This window comes from Hyperolius riggenbachi, chromosome 11 (assembly GCF_040937935.1).
Source record: "Hyperolius riggenbachi isolate aHypRig1 chromosome 11, aHypRig1.pri, whole genome shotgun sequence".
In the NCBI taxonomy this organism is placed as follows: domain Eukaryota; kingdom Metazoa; phylum Chordata; class Amphibia; order Anura; family Hyperoliidae; genus Hyperolius; species Hyperolius riggenbachi.
Window position 1 is genome coordinate 59034394 of NC_090656.1, and position 27111 is coordinate 59061504.

Here is a 27111-nt window from a genome sequence, read left to right on the forward strand (position 1 = left end):
CCAGTGCGCAGCCTGGCCAATCAGTGCCAGGCAGCGCTGAGGGGTGGATTGGGACTCCCTATGACGTCACAACGTCGATTATGTCATTCCGTTCGTCGCCATGGCGACGTGGAAAGCCCTGAAGGAAATCTCGTTCAGAACGGGATTTCCTGACTGGCATAGGCGGCGATCGGAAGGGTGGGTGGGAATTGGCAGGGAGGGGGGTATCCTGTTGCTAGCGCTAGGCTAGCTACATAATTTAAAAAAAAAAAAAATTAGGTATAAAAAAATCACGCGCAGTCCTCCGGCTGCGCAGAATCAGAACGCCCAGCAGGTTAAAGAGCAAATGTTGTGAATCTTAAAATTGAAAATGCATACAAATAAGTAAATTTCTCCCACAGTAAAATGAGCCATAAATTACTTTTCTCCTATGTTGCCGTCACTTACAGTAAGTAGTAGAAATCTGACATTACCGACAGATTTTGGACTAGTCGATCTTCTCATAAGGGAGTTCTCAGTGTTTTCTTTATTTTTAAAAGCACTTAGAGACACTGAAGCGAGAATAATTCACGCTTCAGAGCTCATACTTAGCAGTACACGTGTGCCCCTGCTAAACGGCGCTATCCCGCAGCTAAACGGGGGTCCCTTGTCCCCCAAATCCCCCCCCCCCCCCCCCCCCCCGCAAAATCAACGACCAAATTGGTCGTAGATTTTGCTGCTCCTAGAGGCAGGGCTAACTGCTGCAACCCTGCCTCCAGTTGCGTCTATCAGCGGTGCATCGCCTCCTCTCCCCCGCCCCTCTCAGCGAAGGAAGACAGAGGGGCGGGTGAGAGGCGGAGACGCGCATGGGGCAGGGCTGCGGCGGTTAGCCCTGCCTCAATCAGGAAGAGATCCTCGGCTGCACGGAGGGGATTTCGGGGGGTAAGGGACCCCCGTTTAGCTGCGCGATAGCGGCGTTTTACCAGGGGCACTGTGCCACCAACTGCATGTCTGACCAAAAATCGGTTGTATTCTCGATCGCGCATGCTGCAAGATGTTGGGCCGACTTGTTTGAGCGGGTGCATGGCAGGAACGGCGTGCAATTTCATTAAGAAAGTATACATTACCTGTCTGACCCGCACTTGTCTCTCTACTGCTCCATGTGCGCTCCACTGTCTATACACTCACGCCCCACGTGGTTTCCTAGTAAGGGGCACTCATGAAGTCACACGCGCACCCCTTACTAGGAAACCGTGTGGGGCATGCGTGTATGCAGAGGAGATATCCCAGAGGCAGTGGGGGACAAGCTGAGGCTGGAGAGGTAATGTATACATTACACAAGGGACATTCTTCATTAGGGGAGCAGTGGCGGATGCGGCTCACAAAGTAGATTCCAAATCTATTTCAGCATGAAATTGATCGGGAATTGACTTGTGGTGTATGGGCAGCTGACAGATCTCTTATTTGTCTCTTGGTCGAATCTGCCCATCAACGCTAGATGTATGGCTCCCTTAAATCTGCCAGAAAATCTCATGGTGGCCACCTGATTTGACTATCAGATCACTATGATCAAAATCCTATTACTCCCATACGTTACACATTTTTAGTAAAATGCTGAAATCAAAGTGATGTGCAATGCATGGCCATGATGGATCCCTTTGATCACATGATGACGGGAGAACGTTTGCCAATATATGGCCAGCTTTACTCAATTTTTCTTTTCTGCTTGACTGCTTGACTATTACTGGTGTTAAGGTAGCCATACATCTAGCGATGATGGACAGTCAACTAAGACAAATCTCTCTCATCGAATCTTATAAGAAATGTCAGCTGCCCATACACCACAGGTAGATTCCCGATCAATTTCATGTTGAAATCAATCTGCAATCTGCCTTGTGTGCTGGCCTCAATACTGTGTCTAGCTTACTTAATATGTGCCCTACCCCCCAGTGTAAAGGTATACATTACCTTTCCGTGGCCCCTGCAAGCTTCCAGGATTCCTCCGCTCTGCATATACATACACCCCACGTGGTTTCTTAATAGGTAACCACGGGCGCACGTGTATGTAGAGACAGACTGAATCCCAGAAACCAGCGAGGGACAAGCAGAGACCATGGAGAGGTAATGTATACATTTACACCTGTCGGGGGGGGGGGGGGGGGGGGGGGAATTAGCATCGCAGGTTTCATCGCGCTAGTTGATCGTAAGGAAATTGCACGCTGTACGCACCCCATCGAACAACATCTTGCAGCATGCACGATTGAGAATGCGCCCAATGTTCGTCCTGAAATTGGTCGCATTGTCAGGCATGCACTTGGCGGCACTGATTTCATCCAATTTGATTATTATAATCGAATTAAATGGTTGATTGGCCGCCCTTAGACTCCTTACATCTTTTGCACAAACCATCACCTCATATGGCGTCTCGATGCTGGCCATGTCATTGTGTTGGCATTTCCCATGATGCATTCTGAGAGAGGGAGTGGAAAGCAGATGCCTTCCTTCTGTGTGCAAATTGAGAACATGGCCACCAATTCCTCTGGTTTTCACTTATGGTAGAGTGCATGACACCAAATGTCACCCTTCTACACTGGAGCCTGGTATGCGCAGTGTTGAAGTGCGATTGGGTGAATTTGAACACGTGTGGTCTTTAAAGTATTGAAGGAGTTCTGGTGAGGTAGAGTGCCAGACAATTAAGGTGGTCAATAAAATGCAACTAGATGAGTGGATGTATAAACCAAGGGAAACCCTGCTCTAGTCCACCGACCTTCACTGCAGTGCTTGACCTGGGCAGCAAGTCCAGAATCAGACAAAAAGGAAAAATAGTCCGCACTTGTCAGTAAAGTGTAGATCTTTATTATGGACGTATCCAAGAATAACTACGGCAGGCTTTACATAGCTGACATGTTTCGGACTGTCAGTCCTTATTCATAGCTGGATAAGTCAATAATTATTTACACTTTACTGACAAGTGCGGACCATTTTTCCTTTTAGATGAGAGGATATTGAATTATGTAGCACCAAAATGTTCTAAATTGAATGAAGCTAATGTGGAATTCGATTAGTCTGTTTTGCATAACTCTGGATCAGGATGATAACATTTATCGGCTAAATTGAAAGAAAGTAAGGTTTTGCCTACTAAACCTTCTTCAGATTCCTGTATACTGAGGTAGAGTCTTTAGAAGGTTTATTAGATGAAAGCTTACACTTTCCTTTAAGTTAGCCAATAAATGGTATTGTCCTGATTAGGCAGGTTTTACCTTACTCTAGATTCAAGTGATTTTAGCTAGTCTGTCCTCTGCATGGTTTGTACTATTCAAACATACCAGTGAAGCCCGTCACCACAATAACCAATGTATGACTAAATATTAAAAAAAAGCTTTATTTATACAGGAAAAACCAGTAAAAGAACAAAAGCTATTACAAGAATGAAGAAAAACAAAAGTTCTTTATACTGAACGTAAATTCAAGCAGTATTATCTAGAATTCTTCAGAAAGTAAGAAAAGGTTAAATAAAAAATAACACATGCAGGTGAATATCTTTCAATAAAACTGAAATGATCTTGTGCACAACACAGAAAACATAAAATGTATTGCTAAATTCTGTATTCGTTCCTATAATAGTCATTCTTAGTTATGAAGATAATATGGACCTCAGATACCCAGAATTATGAGCAAAGCTAATACTTAAGAAAATGCAGCCAATCAACTCAGTAGAAAGTTACAGTAGTTCTGTTGCAATAGGTCCTGGGGCCTCCTGTAAAACCATAGATTACTGTCCCTCCCTACATTCTATTCAACTGATGGGGTGGATGTAGGTAATGCTATTAAAATGTCCACCTACCACACTTTAGCCTAACAGATAGTGAAATCTCCTTACAAATTACACAACTAATCAACCCTACTGACTAGAAATAATCTATGAGATGCAAACATTTCAGTGTTCATGCAGGATTATGTAAAGGTGTATGCAAATGTGTGCAACTTGAAAATGGACCAATCACGTTCCACCCGGGTTTAAACTGATTTGTACATTTTCAAGCTGCATAAATTTGCATACAAGATTACATAAGCGTTTGGCAGGCACACAGATTGGCTGTCTGCAGGATGGATGTCACAAGATGGAATTGTGCAATGTATAAAGATACGCAGCGTGCTTAAAGCAAATAAATGCAATGAACGGACACCAGAAGGAAAATGCTTGGCACCATTTATTGCCATCAATTGTAAGTGAAAACAGTCATAGCAAACATCAATATATCCATGGAAGATAATACTTTTCATGGTAGGTAAGTAGGGTATCTGGTACAGCAGTGGGCGCCGCTGGGTGCTCTGCTTGATGAGCGTTTCACTTTAAGCAAGCTTCTGAGGCTCTAAAGTGCACAAATGTGCTGGATACATGCTAGTTTAAAAAGCGCCTCTGTAAGGAGGAACTTCTAGTGGGTAGTGATATGTCCCGCCTCTTCCTCTCCACATATATTGCTTAGCAAGCTTGACAGTGGTTGGATTCACAGTCACATCAGTGTACGACTCGGATGGCCAATAACAAGCTGGCAGCTGCACTAGTTGGAGCTGCCCAAATTGGGAGTGGCTTATATGGGAAGAAATCCTTAGTGGTCAGGCTTAGTTAAATTAGCCAATAGCAACAGTGCACTGTTTCCTTCTCCTGGTATCCAAATGTACATAATCCTACATGAACTCGGAAATAATTGCATCTCATTGATCATCCCTACTTCTGACCAGCAATCAATTTGAGGGAAAGTCCATCACAGGTCATGTCGATAAGTCGTTGACAACTGCACAGTATAGCAAGTGTACAGTGGACCAATATTTAACATATCCGATTGCTCAACACCTAATTGAAAACCCAGTTATCAGAATTGTCTGCAGTAAAATTTATATCTGAGTGATGGACAATTCGACATGTCAGAAGTAGACATCAGCCTTTGTGAACGGCAAACCTGGCAGTGACCTATCCATGTCTTTGTGAAGGCCCTCGGTATCCCAAGTATGGCTTTTCGACCCCAGAAAATAAGGAGTTTGCAAAGACACTATTACTAGTAGAAGGGGAAAATTCACTTGTATTAGCAACAAAATCTTTTGTGTCTGCAAACTACCCCACCTACAGTACCTCTCATTACATGTTTGTTAATATGGATGCAAACAAGTCCGAGGTGACGCACAATTACACAATTGTATTTGGTTTAAAAAAAAAGGATCAATGAATGCAGCCAATTGGAGATTAGTTCAGTCCATCTCAAAGCTAAAAACATTAGCATGATTCTGCATCAACTCCACATTATTTGCATTTGGTTGATCAGACCCATTTACTATCCCCTATTATCCTATAAATCTCTATTACTCCTATAAGATTTGTAATTGCTATAATCCCAAAATGTATGGTACTATAAACTGACTTGGAGGTTCTTGTATCCCGCAGAGGATGTCTATCATGTCTCAAATCTTGGACCTAGAAACATTGAGGTGTCCAGTAAGATCTACCTTTGTTATAAACCACCCGAGTCAGTTCAAGGCTTGCCTCAATTAGGGTTTTGATCTTAACTATGGCTGTACAACTTTTGGCAAACGTTTGTTTATAATGCCCACAGTCGTCTCTCAAAGTATCCATGCAGACCAGAACTATGGAATCCAGTCTCAAATGAGATTTGCTAGGTTATATCCAGCAAATGTATAAGCCAAAAGGTAAAATCTGCCAAAAAACCATGAACATTAGTCCTTTATCGGGCATCAGCAGAAAGTCCACTGGCAGGACTTCTCTATATTCCAGCAAACACAGTATTTATCACTTTATAAATACAGCCAACCTTACAGGTTCAGTATTTAAAAGTACCACCATCATGAAAAAGTTGTAAGATTATAAACACATACATACAAGATGTACATTTCCTAAAATACAGTATAAATGACTTTATTCCTATAGTGCGGTCATTTACAGTAAGCAGTAGAAACCCGACAGGTTTTGGACTAGTCCTTCTCCTTATGGGGAGTTCTCAGCATTTCCTTTATTCTTTACAAGAGCACCACCTTTAAAAAGGATCTCTAGATAAATCCAGCCTATCAACTCATTTTCACACATTCTGGCAGTTGAACTGAGCAACTGCCGTTCAGTAAGTGCTTTTTGTAAGAAACGAAAGCCTTGAGAATCCCTTATGAGGAGATGGGCTAGACCAAAACCTGTCAGATAAGTACCTGATGTAAGTGACAGCAACATAAGGAAAAAATACATTTATATTGCATTTTATTCTGGATCAAATGTTCATTTTATATATGAAATTTAGGTCTTAATTTTTTGCTATAGTGGTCTTTTGGTGGGAAGAACCAATCATGGTGGATTTTCATTTTGATGGGGGTACATTTGTTCGAAAAAAAATTCAGGACAGTTTTTCAATCCAGACCTAATAGTACAGCTTGTAGATAACAAGCATCAACCTAAATTTGTTAGGTGCAGGGATGGATGCAGTAAGAGGAAGGGGGTGGGTATCAGACTAGTGGGCGGGCTCACAGCAGTTTATGTACACAGCATACAGACTGCTCGTACCAGGGTAGTGTGTAGAAGCAAAATAAGCAAAGTGTATTTGTAGTCTCAGAAATAAAACTGCAGCTTTCAATAAAGCTGGGTTAAAATCCAGCAGCCTACTGCATCTGATTGTTTAAATTCGATCCAGTCGCTGTTGTCTAAAAAAGTCCAGCCTGTGTAGTTGCTGAAAAAGCAGGTCTGAACACCATCCCCCAACTCTAGATTCACAGGAATAGCATGCGTTTGTACGTGCAGCTCACAAGTCTGGGAGTGGTGACAGAGGGCTGCAAGGATGTCCCCAGTGAGCATTATCTGATGGAGTTTTGGAAACGGTAGCACAGGCCATGCAACCGATATTTTGAAGTCTGCAATATTTATTTTTCCACATATGCCATTTAACCCATGCAGTAAAGAAAAGGTGAACTGCACCCCGACAACTGCTTAAAAAATTATCAATCTATTAAAAAAAGCATTATTGATCAGGGAGGATTAGAATTTGTTTAGAAGTTCAAATACCCTTTAATAATAGTGAAACTGTCTCTAAAATTCGCAGTCACCAAACCCTCACCCCTTTCGTTCCAAAATCTGTCCCTCTTACATTTTTTTGGTAAACCCATAAACAAGAGCATCATTTTTGTTAAGAACCTGATTCTTATCTGGCTTTACAAACCAGTTATTTATGGATCTGAAGTACAGAATCTCAGCTCCTCTAACAATCCTTAGACAAAGTAACGGCACCAAACATTCCTTCCAACATTAACGTGAATATAGAAGATTACATGCTGCGTAAATGCCATGTGAATTCATAGTGGACCTATGGACCTTGCAATGGACCCAACTTATGGAGTGCTACCAAATTTTCAGGTCATTTGACGTTAAACATCCCTCCAGCCATTGCAAAACTTGGGAATTCTCTAAACTTTTTGTCAAAGGAATTCCCTCTATACCATCACTGCAACACCCATAAATTTCATGAAGGTTTTTTTTTTTTCAGAATAGGACTTCAATGATGGCTTCACACACGAACTATAAATCAAAATGGATATGGCTTTTGCATATATTTTTTTCCCCTTTTAATTTTAAGCAAATTAAGATCCATTTTTTAAAATACATAATTTTATGGGTAGCACAAATACGCACATATAGAGATCTAAGTGAAGGAGAGATGCTTATTCAATGCGGTTCTCCCTGTGAGATTTAGAAGGAAAACAGTTTTAAAAAATAAAACTTAAAACCAAGATTTCAGCCGTGGGTCAATTTATGCATATTCCATGCCAAATGTCTCCTGTGATGCGTAGACCATATAGAGAAAGCCGTCCTCATCCTTTTCTCGCTCGTAGACGTCGGAGATTGGCGTGCATACGCTCACCATGCTGTTACCGTTCACTAGGAGAAAGAAGGCTTGGTTGGCGTTCAGTTGTAGACGTCTCCTGCCAGGAAAAAGGGCAGAAAGTTCCATCTTAATTAGCCAAAATACTGAGAGAGTTGTCAAAAAAAGAGCAAGTTTTTTTCCCTCATAGTATAACATTTTCTGGCCCCTTAAAAAGGTATTTAACTCCTAAAATAGCTTCTAAGCTATACACACATGCAACCATGGCATCACCAGGTCAGCATCTGTCACAGAGGGGATCCGGGGACACCTGAGCTGCGGCGAGGTACACATAGCCTTTTAGGGGCTAGAGCAGTGGTCCTCAAACTAATGCTGGGAATACACGGTTCGTTTTTGCCTTCGTTTAAACCTTCGTTTCGATTGTGCCTTTTGTCCTTTTCGATCCCGAAATAATCGGTCATACGGTTAATATCACCACCCACGGTTTCGTTTTTTTTTTCGATTCTGATGGTTTCGTTTTTCCAATGATCGAAGGCTGCAAAGAAACGAAAATCCCTTTTTACAGGGACGGACTAGCATAAACGAATATATAATCGATCTGAACAGCCATCAAGCCTACCAATGGCTCGATTAGATGGATAAAGAGAGATAATATCAAACATGTTCGATCACTAGTCGTTCGTTTTTGGGGTCTATTAATCGAAACTATAATGAGATTATGACTATTTTCACATACGTTTTCAACACTCGATTCGTTTACCGAACGAATCGAAGGTTTAAACGAAGGCAAAAACGAACCGTGTATTCCCAGCATTAGGCCCGCAGGCTGAATGTGGCCCCGAGGCTTTTTTACCGGCCCCCCCACACAGAAAATGTATTACTTATAGATGCGGTCAGCTACAGCTTTAAATATTGGTTGTCCGCATATAGAATAGCAGTGCTGGCACCACCCATCCACATGAAAGCCAGAAAGCAGTAATTCGCTGGTTTCCAATCAAATTCCACATCAGGTGACACTGCTGTCCAATTGGACTGCAGGTTGTCACCTGGGTATGCTTCACTTCACCACAAAGCCTTCTACATCATTTTATGTATACTCAGGCAACCCCAGCAGTCTGAAGTATGTTGACCCGGCCCTCGACCCAAAACGTTTGGGGACACCTGGGCTAGAGAAAGCTCCAGGTAAGTGGATCTGTTTTTAGGGGGGGTGGGGTTGTTTTTGCTATTTTAACCTCGGACCTTCCCTTTAAACCACTTCCTTACCAGTAGTCTCTGGACCCTTAAAGAGGAGCCATAAAATTACCTTTCTCCCATGTTGCTGTCACTTACAGTAGGTAGTAAAAATTGGACGGAGCAACTGCCATTCACTGCATGCTTTTACAAATAAAGAAAACCCACCTATAAAGAAGATGGGCTAGTCCAAAATCTGTTAGGGCTCGTTTCCACCATAGCGAATCCGCATGCGGCGCCGACATGCGGATTCGCTTGGTACATTGAAGTGGCCGGGGCTGTTTCCATATGTGCGGCGTGCGGGAGCGATTTGGCGGCGGGCCAAATCTGCACGACGGGACCCACAGAAATCGCCTGCGTCGGGAATCCATGCGAATCGCCGCTAATGTATTTAATAGGAAAAACGCATGCGTTTTTTACATGCGTTTTTACCCGCGATTCACGTGCGATTTCGCACCTTTTTCAATGTTATTTTGCCCTGGCAGAGTCATGGTTAATTTCGCATGGCACCCTGCCACGCGAAATCGCGGGTAAAAACGCATGCGGAAACGCATCCACATGCGTTTTTACAAGCATCGGGATGCCGGCGAAATCGCGTCGCAACAGTGGAAACGGGCCCTTAGTAATGTCACATTTCTACTACATACTGTAAGTGACAGCAACATAGGAGAAAAGTAATTTATGGCTCATTTTAATCAGGGAGAAACGCACTTCTTATTTGTATGCGTATTAAATTGTAATATTAAGGACCAGAGACTTTTTGGTATGAAAACGGGGCTCACCAACCTCATCGCACGGACCTCTCTCTCTCACTCTTCGCAGTAGCCCACTCCCTCGGCAGTACCGGCGTGAGCGTACGGCACAGTAATTGAAATCTACACCCTGGCAGGGATAACCGATCCCAAACATGGCGTAGATTTCAATTACAAAAGGTCTGGAAGGGGTTAACCTCCCTAGCAATATTGACGGTTATACACGTCAATACAAAACATGCTGTGAACACTTGACGTGCATACATGTCAATACTCTCTCTCTCAAAGGTTATAATAAATTAAATCACTTTTTGCACAGAAATCCTGGGGAAATTGAACGCCAGGGAGGTTAAAGCAAATCTGAAGCGAAAATAAACTTATAAGATAGTAAATTGTATGTGCAGTGCAGCAATAGAACCTTAGAATCAAAGAAAAGAGTGATAGCTGGTGCACACCATGAGATTTTCTGAGCGTTTTTATAACTGCTAGCACTTTGAAAAGCGCTTGGCTAATGTATTTAAATGGGATGGAACACACCAGAGCAATGGAATTTTCTCCCAAACGCAAGTCCTACTGATTTCTGAGGCGAATCAGCCACAATGTTGTATTGGAAAGTGGAAAATCGCTCTGAAAAGTGCTAGATCAGAGCAATTTTCCAAGCTGTTCAGTCACAGCTCTACTGTAACAAAAAATGCTACACAAAAACCCTCCTAAAATCACAAGGCAGGATTAGAAAATCGCTAGGCACATGCCTAGAATCGCCTAAGAAAATCACTTCAAAAAGCACTGAGCGTTTGCGATTACGATAGCGCTTTTTGGTGTGCACTGGCCCTAATCGTTTTCTGTGCAGGAAGAGTTGAAAAAAACAAAAACATAAAAAAAACTACAAAAACACTAATAAAAATAAAAATATGGGACCCCTTACTTTGCTACTAACGTTCCAATCATCATTCATACTACGCATTATTATGGCTCTGTACAAATTAACAAGCTGACATCATTGCATTCCAGCGGTTCTGGAGGTGTGTTTAGCTTCTAAGGGTTCAATGGTTAATTTGCATATATTCAGCAGTGTTGCACTGAGAGACATCTCAAGCTCACTCCAACCTGAATTATCGCAAATGCTTTCTGTTTTAAGAAAGCAAACTTTTGTTTTTCTTAACATCTTAGTAAGGGGGCTTTTAGGACCATTGTAGTTCCTTACACACTCCAATGAGTTCTGGGTCACCATGAGCTTGCTGGTTAGTCTATACTACAGGATCTTCTCAAAAAATTTGCATATTGTGATAAAGTTCATTATTTTCTGTAATGTACTGATAAACAGACTTTCATATATTTTAGATTCAAATACACACAACCGAAGTAGTTCAAGTATTTTATTGTTTTAATATTGATGATTTTGGCATACAGCTCATGAAAACCCAAATTTCCTATATCAAAAAATTAGCATATTTCATCCGACCAATAAAAGAAAAGTGTTTTTAAAACAAAAGAAGTCAACCTTCAAATAATTATGTTCAGTTATGCACTCAACACTTGGCTGGGAATCCTTTTGCAGAAATGACTGCTTGAATGTGGCGTGGCATGGAGGCAATCAGCCTGTGGCACTGCTCAGGTGTTATGGAGGCCCAGGATGCTTCGATAGCGGCCTAAAGCTCATCCAGAGTGTTGGGTCTTGCGTCTCTCAACCTTCTCTTCACAATATCCCACATATTCTCTATGGGGTTCAGGTCAGGAGAGTTGGCAGGCCAATTGAGCACAGTAATACCATGGTCAGTAAACCATTTACCAGTGGTTTTGGCACTGTGAGCAGGTGCCAGGTCGTGCTGAAAAATGAAATCTTCATCTCCATAAAGCTTTTCAGCAGATGGAAGCATGAAGTGCTCCAAAATCTCCTGATAGCTAGCTGCATTGACCCTGCCCTTGATAAAACACAGTGGACCAACACCAGCAGCTGACATGGCAACCCAGACCATCACTGACTGTGGGTACTTGACACTGGACTTCAGGCATTTTGGCATTTCCCTCTCCCCAGTCTTCCTCCAGACTCTGGCACCTTGATTTCTGAATGACATGTAAAAGTTGCTTTCATCCGAAAAAAGTACTTTGGACCACTGAGCAACAGTTCAGTGCTGCTTCTCTGTAGCCCAGGTCAGGCGCTTCTGCCGCTGTTTCTGGTCAAAAGTGGGTTCATGCTTCCATCTGCTGAAAAGCTTTATGGAGATGAAGATTTCATTCTTCAGCACGACCTGGCACCTGCTCACAGTGCCAAAACCACTGGTAAATGGTTTACTGACCATGGTATTACTGTGCTCAATTGGCCTGCCAACTCTCCTGACCTGAACCCCATAGAGAATCTGTGGGATATTGTGAAGAGAAAGTTGAGAGACGCAAGACCCGACACTCTGGATGAGCTTAAGGCCGCTATCGAAGCATCCTGGGCCTCCATAACACCTGAGCAGTGCCACAGGTTGATTGCCTCCATGCCACGCCGCATTGAAGCAGTCATTTCTGCAAAAGGATTCCCAACCAAGTATTGAGTGCATAACTGAACATAATTATTTGAAGGTTGACTTCTTTTGTTTTAAAAACACTTTTCTTTTATTGGTCGGATGAAATATGCAAATTTTTTGAGATAGGAAATTTGGGTTTTCATGAGCTGTATGCCAAAATCATCAATATTAAAACAATAAAAGGCTTGAACTACTTCAGTTGTGTGTATTTGAATCTAAAATATATGAAAGTCTAATGTTTATCAGTACATTACAGAAAATAATGAACTTTATCACAATATGCAAATTTTTTGAGAAGATCCTGTACACATACAATGGTTTTTTTTCATGGTTTTTTTTCCGCTTCAGGTTTGCTTTAAGGTAACCTAAGAGTGAATCAGATAAAACCGTAACCACAAAGTAAATGTAAACTACATAGAGACCAAACGGTGAACTGAATGCTCATTTCATGTGTCATATATGTAGTTGGAAAACCTCATGCAATCGTTTTAATGACCGTAAAGACTATCAATCCATTTTTTCACATACCGGATGATTTTGATGAGCTCGCTCATATTGACGTGGTCAGGGACCAGGAATTTGGTTTTGTCCAGAACTGGCAGCTGCTTCTCCCCCTTGTACCTCTCAATTATAACCTGAGACCCAACAACAAAAACAGGAAAATTAGTGAACAATGGAAAGATAGAAGACGTGTAGCTGTGTGTGTGTGACAGAATCTGTCCCGAAGTCAGCCTAGCTTCACTGCTGCTTATACCATACATCGATCTTATTTTACCTAACTTAGGGCTGGGACTCACTATGGGCACTTTGTGGCCCAAGGGTTTCTAAATCGCGCAAGTGCCACAATTTTCTGGAGCAACTGCAGCATTTTGCAATCGCAACCCTGCTAGTGGGACCACCCCCACAGGGAACCCCTGGTGATCAGCAAGTGCTGCCAAATCGGTCTTAAAGGGGCCCAGCCCTCACAGAAACATCCAACTGAGGCCGGTTTTCCATGGGAGGCTGAAAAGTGTGGTTTTTTTCGGGCAGTCCAGCCTCACACCTGCCAACCACATGCACCATTCGGCTGCAATTACATGAGCGACATTCTCATGGACATTCTCGTGGCTTCAAATAATTTCTTAGTAGGGCTAGTACTATATGTGTATATGTTTATATAATTGTCACTTCAGGTAGGCTTTAGGGCTCTTTTATACTACATACGTAAAAATCGCAAATGGGAATTGCGATTCACAGTGGTATACTCCCAAAACTAAAATTACTCTTAGTTACATAAAACAACGTTTGAAAGCATTCCCAAGCATTCTCCATGTATGAAAACCTGTACTTTCACTGCAGGTAGCAGTGCAGAGAGCAGGACATGCTAGCATATCTCTGTCTCCTCCACACACTCTGCCTCTGTTTTGATCCTGCTCCCTCCTTCCTCCCTCCCTCTGCTGAACAGGTACTTAGCACTGGAAACAGCTGAGTCACTTCAGCAGAAAAAGGGGGTGGAGTGAAGGCACTTGCCTCAGAGAGCTTCTGACAGCAATGATTACATTTGCCATTAGCCAGAGATAAGGCCATTTCGAACTGCTCTCTGCAGTGAAAGTTACATGAGTGTCAGATTGCTTTTAAAATGTTCTTTTATATAATTTAAGAGTGACATTTTAGTTGTGAGATTATAATCCCACTTTTAATTAAAATATAACTTGCATGATTTCTTATGCTGATCAACGGTCTTTCCTAAATAACTGACTCAGACTAAGAGCAAGATATTCTGACTCCTCTGCCTGCTTACTTTGGGTGGGTTATTCTAACACTACTCAAGACAAAATTAGCAGAGTGACAGCCTTGTAATAAGAGTGGGTGGCCGCATGTATGTTCCCAGTACATCAAACATCCTTAAATACAATTAACCAAAAAAAAAAAAAACACTTGGCTGGAAAATTGCTTTTATGCAAATCAGACTGAACTCCATAGACTGCATACTTGCTTCAAAAATAAATTCCAGTTTTTTCACAACTTGGTGTGATTGTTCTTTTCTGCATTGCATAATTCTCCATGTGATTTATTAAAGGCTGCAAGAGGAAGTTAAACAGCAGCCCAATCTCCCTCTGACTGTAGTATGACCCGGGGGGGGGGGGGGGGGGGGGGAACTATCGCGAACATCTGAAAATTTGAAATATTTGTAAACATATATAGCTTAAAAGTGCATTTCTCCCAGAGTACAATGAACCATACATTACTTTTCTTCTATGTTGCTGTCACTTACAATAAGTAGTAGAAATCTGACAGAACAGACAGGTTTTGGACTAGCCCATCTCCTCATGGGGGGTTCTCGGGGATTTCTTTAATTTCAAAAGCACTTAGTGAATGGCAGTTGCTCCATCCAACTTCCAAAAACAAATATGTGCAGTGAGCAGGGAGGCTGGCCAGCATATACATTTTTTTCAGGGAGTATCTTTATAAAAAAAGGTCATGATGAGAATCCCCTATGGTACAGGAACTAGCCCAAAACCTGTTGATCGTGTCAGATTTTTACTTACTGTAAGTGGTAGCAACATAGGAGAAAAGTAATTTATGGCTCATTTTACGCTTCTCTTATTTGTATGTGATTGTATATGTTTTCAATTTTAAGATTTTTGTGACAAGTATGCAGGTTGTAACAGAATATCAGGTGCAGGGCCATTCTAGATTTAAGGGGGGGGGGGGGGGGGGGGGAAGAGCCTTGGGCAACAAAAACCTGAGGTGAGGGGGAGGTGGAGGCTGCCATATTTACACACCTGAAACAAGCATGCAGCTAATCCAAATCAGATTTCAGTCAGAATCTTTTGATCTGCTGCATGCTTGTTCAGGGTCTATGGCTAAAAATATTAGAGGCAAAATATCAGCAGGAAATAAATATGGAAGCCTCCATATCCCTCTCACCTCAGGTGTGCTTTAATATAAAGCCCCCCTGAACCCCTCCTATTAGCTTAATGGGGGGGGGGGGGGGAGGAGAAACTGGTTGGGCCCTACAGCAGTCGCTGAGGCCCTTGGCAATTGCCCTGTTGCCCCTATGGAAGCGCCAGCCCTCTTCAGTAATGCAAATGTATTGTAAGTGAGTGATTTAGACAGCGTTATACTGGGTACACACCATGCGTAATGCTGGGGATACACGGTACGTTTCTGCACCGTGTATCGGCCAGCTAATATGCAGCTGGCCCGATCAAGCCGCTCGACCCGCTCCCGCTCGATCCCCGCCGGCGGACAATGGCAGGGAATCGAGCGCTGATAAGGAAGCACTAGCGGTGATTGATCCGCGCGGACGAGCGTGGAAGCGGCGGGAGTCGATCCGGCGGCTAATCGGCTGCTGGATCGACTCGTGCATTCTAGGCATTAGACTAGGTTTTAGATTTTGGTCTGTTTCATCCTCCTGCTTTAAAGAAAACCGGTAACAGAACAAAGTGCCCCTGGGGTGTACTTGCCTCGGGAGGGGGAAGCCTATAGTCTAGATCCTATCGAGGTTTCCACCGCCATCCTCCATCCCAAGGTCTCACTGGGCCCCTCCGAATGGCGGCTTGCGCAGTAGAGCGGACCCAACTGGGATCGGCAATTTACGTCTGATCCCGAGCCGAGAGCCACTACTGCGCTGGAGCCAGGGAACAGCTTGACAAATTGTCAGCTGTGGCTTCGGAGGGGCCCAGCGAGACCACCGGAGGACGGCGGTGGAAACCACGATAGAATACAGAGGCTTCCCCCTCCCGAGGCAAGTACCCCCCAGGGGCCCATTTTTTTTTATTACAGTATATTTAAAGGAAACCTTTTTACTCATTGGTTTGATCCCCAGTCAAATAACACTTCATAGAAGGAGGAAACTTGAACGTATGTAAAGAAACAAAATAATAAATGCACAAGATACCAGCGGAGGGTTCCAGATATACAAGCCTTTCCAGAATTAGTTTCTCCATATAGATCCACATAGTATTGCATTACATAGCATATGACTGAGTAACAGAACGCTATGTGGATGGATAAAGGCCCAAAGCAAAGAGAAATCCACAATAAGCATATATCTGGTTGTTACGCCTCCTCCAACAGCAGAAAAGTTCAGTGACACAACAGCCACTTACCGGGATTTTGCTGGGGTGTTGCTCTCGGATGAGTCGAACATCCTCCACTCTTTGCTCTACAGATAAAAGAAAGAGAAAGATCAGGGGAACAGCTCACATTTATCTACGGCCTGGGCTTAGCATCAAAAGGCTTACAATCAAGAAATTTAAAAAAACATCTTGAAATGTAGGACTTGTTTATAGCACCATCTACTGGTCGGACTGATCAGCTTTGTAAGCTCTTGAATGGCTCTCCTTTGTGTCAGTGTAGTAAAGATAAGATGTCTGCATAGGGAACAATAGCAGCGATTATCAGACACCAACATACTTGTAGCGTGAGAATCAGAGCGACGATATCACAGTAATGTCAGGCAGGATAGCGATGACTCCATGTAAACAATGTCCTGAATGCAGCAAACTTGTTATGCACCTCACCTCATTGACAACAATGTGTACATTAAAGCGAACCCAAGGTGAGTGATATGGAGGCTGCCATATTGGTTTCCTTTTAAATAATACTAGTTGCTTGGCAGCCCTACTGGTCTATTTGACTGCAGCAGTATCTGAATAACACCAGAAAATGGAAATAAGTATGGCAGCCCTCTCAGCTCAGTTGTCTTTTGAAGTGTACTTGTCGGGCATAAAATCAAAAATTATTTATTTTTATCTGGTAACAAGTAATAAGGATGCTAACCAGGCAATCCAAAAGTTAAAATCACTATTACTTTTCTTGTTGATAAATGATCATTCCCCAGTTTACCTGATTCTTATTTGGTACGCACAAAGGAAGTTGCAGGGCATGCTGGGTTGTCCTTTTTTTGCTTCTCTACTTTCCCCTCAGACTTAACTTATGCAGCCTGATTGGCTGAAGCCGCTTTCCCTCCCATTTTCCCCTCCCACACTTGACGTAAGATAAGTGCGCTTTTTACGCACCTCTCCAGCAGCTGCCGGAGAGATACGTAGAGGGCGCACTTCTTTTGTGCAGACTGGCCAAAGTGACAGGACCCGGTACCAAAGAGGGAGAAGACAGAGGACGGCGGCGTGGGAGCAATCCGTGTGCATGGGGCTTGAGGAAGCGCCAGGTATGTATAAAACGGTTAGAGCTGCTCAGCTCTTGTACACTTTGAGGAGGAGGCTGCTGCCGCTGATATAGGAAGTGTTCAGAGACTTGAGCCTTGTTTGCAAAACTTAAGCTACGTACACACATACGACAACGATCGTTGTGAACAACGAACGATCTTTTAATTGACGAAAGAACGTTCTAGCTTTTAAAGGTGTGCAACGATCTGATTGTTTGTTAACGAACGATCCAGAACATCACATACTGTTCCTGGAAGTTACATCATAGCAAGTTCCACCCGTATGTAACAAACGGTTCAAAACGTACGTTACACTTTAAAACTAACGTTACGTATATGACATAACTAAATTTCTATTTCATACTCTCGGTATGTAGTAGAGCATCTAGATAATATAGTGTTGACAAAACATACTAAAATACACTTTGTCCTGTTAAAATAAAAATTATGGTATAATCATGTAGTATACAAACGCGTCACTGGGCACAATCATAGAACGAACGTTACATCGCGAGGGGAAAATTTAGTGTGCTGTGACTATAAAATGAAGTGCGAATGTCTTGCCTGCTACGAACAGCCGTTTAACGATGTACTACTTTTGCCAACGATCGTCGCTTAAAAAAATCCGCCAGGACAGATCTTTCATTTTTAACGATCTAGGTCGTCCATCATTTGACTTAATGATCGTTGGCTGTTTTTTTTAAACGATCGGGGAACGATTGTTTCAAGCGACTATAGTCGCATGTGTGTACACACCTTTAGGTAAAAGTAGTTAGAAATGTCCACACAGATAAATATAGTACAAAAAAAATGTAGCTAAATAAAGAGGAGCGGCCAACTGGGTGTGCTGACCGATACAACTGGAAGATCTATTCAGATGATTGCAAAATCAAAAATCTTTGGGGGGGGGGGGGGGGGGGGGAATGTAAAAAAAAAAAATGGACATGTGGATAAAAGTTTAGTCCCTTTAGCAAACTGACATCGTTCGATTTTTTTTTTTTATCTTGCAGTTGATGTTAGAGTCACGATTGTGAGTCCCATAAGCTTTATCCTCATTACGAGATCTCTACTGAGAAATATCAATGCCTGATCTACCTTAAATTGTTGAATGTATAGCCTGCAAAACTGGTAAGGTGCTAATACATCTAGGGATGTATGGGAAACAAATCTCTGATCAGACAGATCTGTTGGATGCCCATACACCACAGGTCAATTCCTAATCGATTTTAACAAGAAATCTTTTGGGAACCGGCCTCCTGACACTGCTTGGCAGCTAAGTCGCTATAACCCCCTTCCTCCCACCCCTAATTAATTAGTCCTAAATATATTTTCAGGCAAGTCTCCCAATGTCAAGCTCTGAGCATTTAGGCTAGCTGTGCTTTTCATGCTGTGATGGCAGACTGAGTGCAGCAGAGAGCACAGCAGGGTCACTGCCCCGCCCCCTCGTGAAAGGTTACTTGCCAGTCATACGACATTCAAACTGTGCTCCATCAAGAATGATCTGCTCCTTTACAAAATCCATTTAGAAATGTGGGGCTGACTTAGAACAAATGACAGCAGTCACAGATGTCCATAACCATTAGAACAGTCTTTCTCAAAAGGTTTACCCCTGGAGGAACCCTGCAAATAACTTTTGAATCCCAAGGAACTCCTGCATTTATTTTGCAGGTGGCATGGTCTTTAAAAATAGGTGTGGCTGTTTATTTTCACTACCCCCATTACAGTGTCACTAATACGGTCTCCTTATCGTAGTGCTTTATTGATGTGCTCATTATTATTCTAACCCCCCCCCCCCCATTATATTATAATGTGCTCTAAATAATATACTTCCCCCATAATAGGGGAAACCACCAGGGAACCCGTGCAGAGTACTCAAGAAACCCTGGTTGAGAAATCCTGAATTAGAAGATCATTTTCCATACAGTAGCAATAACATCGCTTCAGAAAAGGTCACATGACACAATCACCCAGTGTGAGATCGTCTCAACCTCTGTGTAACCACTGTCAGAATGGAGTGTTTGCTGCAAGTCTCTGGATTAGACCAGGTTATGGAAATGAGTAAATTACAGTCTCATGGTAACGCCACACCAAGTACAACAGCAAACTACCATGCTTGAAAAGAAGTGCAAAGCACACCTGAAGTCAGAGGGATATGGCGGCTGCCATGTTTATTTTCTTTTAAAATAGTACCAGTTTCCTGGTATTGTTCAACAGGCGGCTGAAATATCAACAGGAAGCTGACTCTTTGGCAGCAGTAGTGTCACACACGTGGAACAAGCATGCAGCTAGTCCAAACAGACTTCAGTCAGAGCACCTGCATGCTTGTTCAGGGGCTACAGCTAAAAGTATTAGAGGCAGATAATTAGCAGGGCAGCCAGGCAATGTGCTTTCTTTATAATTAAATGAATATGTCAGCCTCCATGTCCCTCTCACTTTAGTTGTCCTTTAACATTCTTCTATTGAAAAAAGGTTTAGGTGGGACAAATCAATATTTACTACAATTTTATAATAAAAGTGATCTTTCCCTTTAAAACTAAACTTGAACTGAAAAATTATTTCTACTACAAAGATTAGCAGATTTTCCGTCACCACATGACAAGGCCTACATGCTGCGATTTTTCTGCGTTCTTGTGTTGCTAGCATCCAGTGAAGAGCGGAATCACAAATCGGAATTGCAATTTAGTGAGCCGTGTAAAAGAAGCCCGATACTGGATTTTACTCCATTGAAAAGGGAAATTGCTGAATACAGAACATGTATGGTTTTATGCACTTCCTAGTGTGCTCCCAGCCTCCAAGCACCTTATCTGTTGCATGCTTGTTCAGGGGCTATGGCTAAGAGCAGGGCCGGATTTACCATAAGGCATTGTAGGCACGTGCCTACAGGTGCTTGATGATGGTAAGGCGGCTTACTCCCCCCTCCCTGATCTCCCCTCTCCCTATGCAGAATCCTGAGCAGAGTATAAATGACAGCTTACTCACCAAACTCTCGGCATTCCACTGATGAGATCTTCCTTCAGTCAGGGACACCTCTAGCTACTTAATACTGAGGTTTCTCTAGCTTCCTATTATTTGGGGGCAGGGCAGAGCCTGGGCGGGTGCAAGGCACCCAGGCGCCTGCCTCTGAGAGGCGCCGCCCGGCCGCCGCTCTCCCCCTGTGGCCGCCGCTCTCCCCGTGGCCGAAGCTTGCTCGCTCCCTCTAGCCGCCGGCGCCGCTGCGTCAGACCTCGATCAGGCGGACGGGCGCTAGGACCTAGCATGCCGCACTGATATGCGGAAGTGACATCACTTCCGCATATAGAGCGGGTGCGTCCAGCGCCCTCTTACTGGTCGGGTCACCCGCTGATTGAGGTCTGAAGCTGCGGCAAGGTGAGGGGGGGGAGCGGCGGCAGTGGCTAGAGGGGAGGGGAGCGCTCCTGTCACTAACTACCTAAACGGGGACCCTATACCCCCTGGCTACCTATGCTGGGCACATATACCCCCTGGCTACCTATGCTGGGCACATATACCCCCTGGCTACCTATGCTGGGCACATATACCCCCTGGCTACCTATGCTGGGCACATATACCCCCTGGCTACCTATGCTGGGCACATATACCCCTGCCTTCATATGCTGGGACATATACACCTGCCTACATATACTGGGGACATATCCCCCTGCCTACATATACTGGGCACATATATCCCTGGCTATATATTCTGGGGACACTGGCTGTTTGTCATTATGTGCATTTACTGGTGAAAATCTGTCTCTTGTTATGTGCATTTACTGGTGAAAAGCTGTCTCTTGTTATGTGCATTTACTGGTGAAAAGCGGTCTCTTGTTATGTGCATTTACTGGTGAAAAGCGGTCTCTTGTTATGTGCATTTACTGGTGAAAAGCGGTCTCTTGTTATGTGCATTTACTGGTGAAAAGCGGTCTCTTGTTATGTGCATTTACTGGTGAAAAGCGGTCTCTTGTTATGTGCATTTACTGGTGAAAAGTGGTCTCTTGTTATGTGCATTTACTGGTGAAAAGCGGTCTCTTGTTATGTGCATTTACTGGTGAAAAGCGGTCTCTTGTTATGTGCATTTACTGGTGAAAAGCGGTCTCTTGTTATGTGCATTTACTGGTGAAAAGCGGTCTCTTGTTATGTGCATTTACTGGTGAAAATCGGTCTCTTGTTATGTGCATTTACTGGTGAAAATCTGTCTCTTGTTATGTGCATTTACTGGTGAAAAGCGGTCTCTTGTTATGTGCATTTACTGGTGAAAAGCGGTCTCTTGTTATGTGCATTTACTGGTAAAAAGCGGTCTCTTGTTATGTGCATTTACTGGTGAAAAGCGGTCTCTTGTTATGTGCATTTACTGGTGAAAAGCGGTCTCTTGTTATGTGCATTTACTGGTGAAAAGCGGTCTCTTGTTATGTGCATTTACTGGTGAAAAGCGGTCTCTTGTTATGTGCATTTACTGGTGAAAAGCGGTCTCTTGTTATGTGCATTTACTGGTGAAAAGCGGTCTCTTGTTATGTGCATTTACTGGTGAAAAGCGGTCTCTTGTTATGTGCATTTACTGGTGAAAAGCGGTCTCTTGTTATGTGCATTTACTGGTGAAAAGCGGTCTCTTGTTATGTGCATTTACTGGTGAAAAGCGGTCTCTTGTTATGTGCATTTACTGGTGAAAAGCGGTCTCTTGTTATGTGCATTTACTGGTGAAAAGCGGTCTCTTGTTATGTGCATTTACTGGTGAAAAGCGGTCTCTTGTTATGTGCATTTACTGGTGAAAAGCGGTCTCTTATGTGCATTTACTGGTGAAAAGCTGTCTCTTGTGTGCATTTACTGGTGAAAAGCGGTCTCTTGTTATGTGCATTTACTGGTGAAAAGCGGTCTCTTGTTATGTGCATTTACTGGTGAAAATCTGTCTCTTGTTATGTGCATTTACTGGTGAAAAGCGGTCTCTTGTTATGTGCATTTACTGGTGAAAAGCGGTCTCTTGTTATGTGCATTTACTGGTGAAAAGCGGTCTCTTGTTATGTGCATTTACTGGTGAAAAGCGGTCTCTTGTTATGTGCATTTACTGGTGAAAAGCGGTCTCTTGTTATGTGCATTTACTGGTGAAAAGCGGTCTCTTGTTATGTGCATTTACATGGGGAAAAGCGGTCTCTTGTTATGTGCATTTACATGGGGAAAAGCTGTCTCTTATGTGCATTTAGTGGGGAAATTTTGTCAGTAAAAATCTTTTGTCAGTAAATTTTTAGGTATTTGTCAGTAAAAAATAACGTGAAAGGGTGGCAACACTGGCAGGCTGCGTGGCACAACGGGAAAGATACAGGCAGCCCACCTTGGGCTTGGCAGGGGGGGAGGAGCCGACGTCAGCGAGCGAGAGTAGGGTGGCCGCAGGCAGCCATAAATACGCAGTGTGTGACTGCGTCGCACTCGCAGAGCCTCTCAGCCTAAGTCAGTCCAGAGACTAACAGACTCGCAGGAAGCCAAAGCCAGCCAGGAGCAAGCCCATGGAAGAGGGGTAGGAATGGGGTATCACATGCATGCGTAAAGAGGTGGAAGGTGTGGGTGTGATTAGGCAGGACATGGGTGTGGTTATGTGGTTGGGCGCGGTTAATTTAACCACTCCCATAGGCGCCAGAGAAAATCTTGCACCCAGGTGCCAGGCACCCCAGGCTCACCCCTGTTTGGGGGGCACTTATAGCTACTTAGGATAGATCTGTCCATCTAGTACTAAAGGGCATCTGTAGCTACCTATGACAGGCATTGATGTAAGGGAGAAGCGACAGCCGGGCCAGCCAGCACACTTGCGGTGCGGTTTTGCGGGGGTTGGTAGGTTCATGGAGGGTGAAATCTAAGGTGCCAGAACATTTGTGCCTATAGGCTCCTGCGAGGTAAATCCAGCCTGCTTAAGAGTATTAGAGGCAGGGAATTAGGACAGCCTGACATTGTATATTGTTTATAAAACATATCAGTCTTCGTATCCCTCTCACTTCAAATTCCTTTAAGCTGGGATTTCAGCACAGCAGTCCTCACAGGAGCGGCCGATGGTCATACAGCCTGACTGAAGTCTGGACAGGATGGGGTTTCCGGTTTGGATTACCGTCTGCAGACAGGCAGAGTCTTAATTGCTGTAAATATGTATTGTTGGCCTGCATTACTTCATCCAGTCCACAGCAGCAGAATATTCGCCACTTCCTGCGGCCTGTTAGGAGTCCCCGGAGATCTATGACATCTTCCATCAAAGCATTAGAGGAAGGCACATGCTCCCTTAATGGAAGAGCAGCAATCTGCTGCTGGAACCGGAGACCATCCCCCCATCCCAACTAACAGCAACTAGCAACGCTGAACAAACCCTCTACCGACCAATCAGCTTGCTCATAGAGGACCAGGCGGATATTAAAGAGTACCTGTAGGGGAAATGTGGCCAATACAGATACTCACCTCAGTAGGATGAAGCCTCTGGATAACACAGAGGATTCCTCCGCCCCCCTCGACCTCGCCGTGCTTGCACCGGGACCCTTATCCGGTTCCACAAGGGCTTGCTGAATAAGTTCACACAGCCGTACTGCACAGGCACAAAAAGGCTTGCACCAGTGCAGAAGCATGAAACCACGTGTGCAGCTTTTTCCATATTGCAGAAGTGGCTCTGTGCTGCGCTGTTAGCGTGCTGCACGCATACACTGACAATGGGATAAAATGTATCATAGATTGTTTTATTTGAATGATGCCAAGCCACAGAAGTGAACCTGAGCCAGTAGCATAGCTTAGGAGCTCTGGGCCCCAGTGCGAGTTTTACAATGGCCCCTTTTTAAGCTCTATATGTAACAATTGGTATGGAGTACCAAAACCTGCCTAGGACAGCTGCAGTGTCAGAGAGGTGTGAGCAGGGGAGGGGACAGCTGCAGTGTCAGAGAGGTGTAAGCAGGGGAGGGGCCAGCTGCAGTGTCAGAGAGGTGTAAGCAGGGGAGGGGCCCGCTGCAGTGTCAGAGAGGTGTAAGCAGGGGAGGGGACCGCTGCAGTGTCAGAGGTCTAAGCAGGGGAGGGGACAGCTGCAGTGTCAGAGAGTTATAAGCAGGGGAGGGGACAGCTGCAGTATCAGAGAGGTATAAGCAGGGGAGGGACAGCTGCATTATCAGAGATATAAGCAGGGAAGGGGAAAGCTGCATTGTCAGAGAGGTATGAGCAGGGGAGGGGACAGCTGCAGTGTCAGAGAGGTGTAAGCAGGAAAGGGGAAAGCTGCAGTGTCAGAGAGGTGTAAGCAGGGCAGGGGAAAGCTGCAGTGTCAGAGAGGTGTAAGCAGGGGAGGGGGCAGCATGCTAAATCTATATAGTGATGTATATTGGTATGTTTAGCCATGCAGGCTTCTGCTCACAGAGCATTCTGGGAGACCAGGTATTTTTTTAATTGGCTTCAGAACTCTCAATGAACAAACATTCCACAGAGCTGCACCCGACAGGACTAAAGGATGTTGCCAGCGGTGATAAATTTCAGAATGTAAATCAGTGCGAGGAGAGATTTTACAAATTGTCAAAAAATTACTAAATCATTTATAAAATGAAGATTGTGTGTGGAAAAAAAAAAAACAAAAGAAAAAAAAAACCTTTTATTACATTTTGCCATTTTCCCCACAGTTCCTCTTTAAGCATACCTCCAAATCTGAACTTCATTTTCCATACACTTTTGTCCCTTATTTCAGAGTCACTTGAAGGCCTGGCCTTCCATGTGATGAATGTCAGTTACCTCAACGATAAACCTGAACATATGGCGCACCCTCTTCCTGGTCTCTGGCCAGCCCCCGCCCCATAACCCTTATTATCCTATCCTGCCATTATAGAATTAGCCGCATCATCATCGAGGGTCATATTATTGTGTGATAATCGCTGCAGAGTATGATTGCCGGACGTCTCCTGAACACTCTGTTCTTTGTCTTCTACAGAAAACACATCATTTTCCCTAAACACAACAGCGCTGCTAAACACAACGTGCCTGTGACCCGCGAGAAGGAAAGGTCGCTGTTCTCCTCAGTGAAACGAACGTAGTGAGATATCGGGCCAACAGGCATTGCCATACCAGCCAGGAACATTTCTATGCCCCACGACACACCCCAAGAGCCAGTGCCCACTAGAAATAGCAAATGCGTTTACCAAATGGCTTTTTTCTAGAGATTTTAGCAGCGTTTTCTGGTGATTCTAAAGCACTTTTTAAATGTAATACTAGCCATTTGATTGCAATTTCCTATTTTATTTATTTATTTTTGTTCTGGGTACTAAAATTGCTGCAAAATCACTTTGTACAAGCGACTGAAGAGCAATTTTGCAGTGGCCCTACACGTTGCATTTAAGTCCTAGGAAAAAGATGGATATACCACTACACTCAGGCAGTAGACAGAGCTGGACCTAGGCAGCCTGGGTCAGTAGACAAAATATGTGAAAGGAGAAGGTCCGCTTCAATGTCTCCAAGATTTATTAGGGACTTATCCCAAAACAGCAGGACATACACAGAGCTCAGTGTATGTCCTGCTGTTTTGGGATAAGTCCCTAATAAATCTTGGAGACATTGAAGTGGACCTTCTCCTTTCACGCATTTGAGTCCTATTGCTCCAAAATTGTTGCAGGACCGCAATTGCGATTTGGGGAAATCACATTGGCTCCTGTGGCATTACCCCATTTTCTTTCATTAGCCTAGCGCTTTCTTGACTGGAACAGCTTCCGTGTGTCCAAGGCCTTAGGCAGGAACCACACTAGAAGCGCTTTTGTGAGTGCTTGCATTTGATTAGTGCTTGCTAAAAAAAAAAAAAAGTCGCTCCCATTCACTCTCACCGTGATCACAGCGATTTTTACTGCGATTTTAATGAAAGTGAATAGGACCAATTTTTTAACAAGCACTCAGCAAGCACTAATCAAATACAAGCGCTCATGAAAGCGCTTAGTGTGGATCCGGCCATCTACACTTCTGAGTTCATAAAAATGCAGGTTGGAAACACATTATTTGGTTTGGGGGAAAAAAAATCTTTTTTTCTTGGGTTAGGGAAAATTCAAGCAAATTTCTTAATGTGATAAACATTCAGATGAAAAATGAATTTTGGTTTAATAAGTACTGAAGGATTTTTTTCAGGCTTCCAGGACTCAATGATGGGGAAAAAACGTTCTTCATTTCAAAAAGGAAATTATAGAATGAATTCTCTTGATTTAACAAAAATGAAAGGACAAAGAAAAAACAAAATATATGAAGGCCCTATAGGCAAACAAGTTTTAATGCTCTCTTTTACACCCCTGTTAACGCCTAAGTCCTGATGTACTAAAGTGGTGCGATCATCCAGTTTCTGTTGGACGATCACACCCCAAGGGGCTAAGCAAGTCGCACTGCATGTTATAGCCATGTTGCCTGGTAAGGAAAGGATCGCCATAATTGGCTGGGGGCATCTGCGCAGGTGTGAGCAGCTATCTGTATGTCACACATCACATGCTCTTATTGGCCAATTGCAGGCCTAGGATGCAATGTGTAACTGGTCTGCCTCTGCTGGGTGATGTCAAAGTTGAAGAGAGTCTGAAGCCAAATGTAAATACTTGTTTTTTCCTGCTATTTGTAATAAGCAATATGTGCAGAGCTGAAACGCCACATTACAGCGGCAGAATGAGGGCTTTATACCCCCCAAA

The 27111-nt window shown here is 43.6% G+C and overlaps 1 protein-coding gene across 1 annotated transcript in view; it reads right to left on the reverse strand.

The window, feature by feature from the left end:
- Nucleotides 1–4154: 4154 nt before the first annotated feature.
- MAP1LC3B (microtubule associated protein 1 light chain 3 beta) overlaps nt 4155–27111 on the reverse strand; it is a 43886-nt gene continuing 20929 nt past the window's right edge. The window contains exons 2-4 of the mRNA XM_068261093.1: nt 16416–16471; nt 12850–12956; nt 4155–7926 (exon numbers count right to left, since the gene is read on the reverse strand). Coding sequence (XP_068117194.1) covers nt 7755–7926; nt 12850–12956; nt 16416–16471 — 335 coding nt within the window. The 3' untranslated portion in view covers nt 4155–7754. The remainder of the gene's footprint in view (nt 7927–12849; nt 12957–16415; nt 16472–27111) is intronic.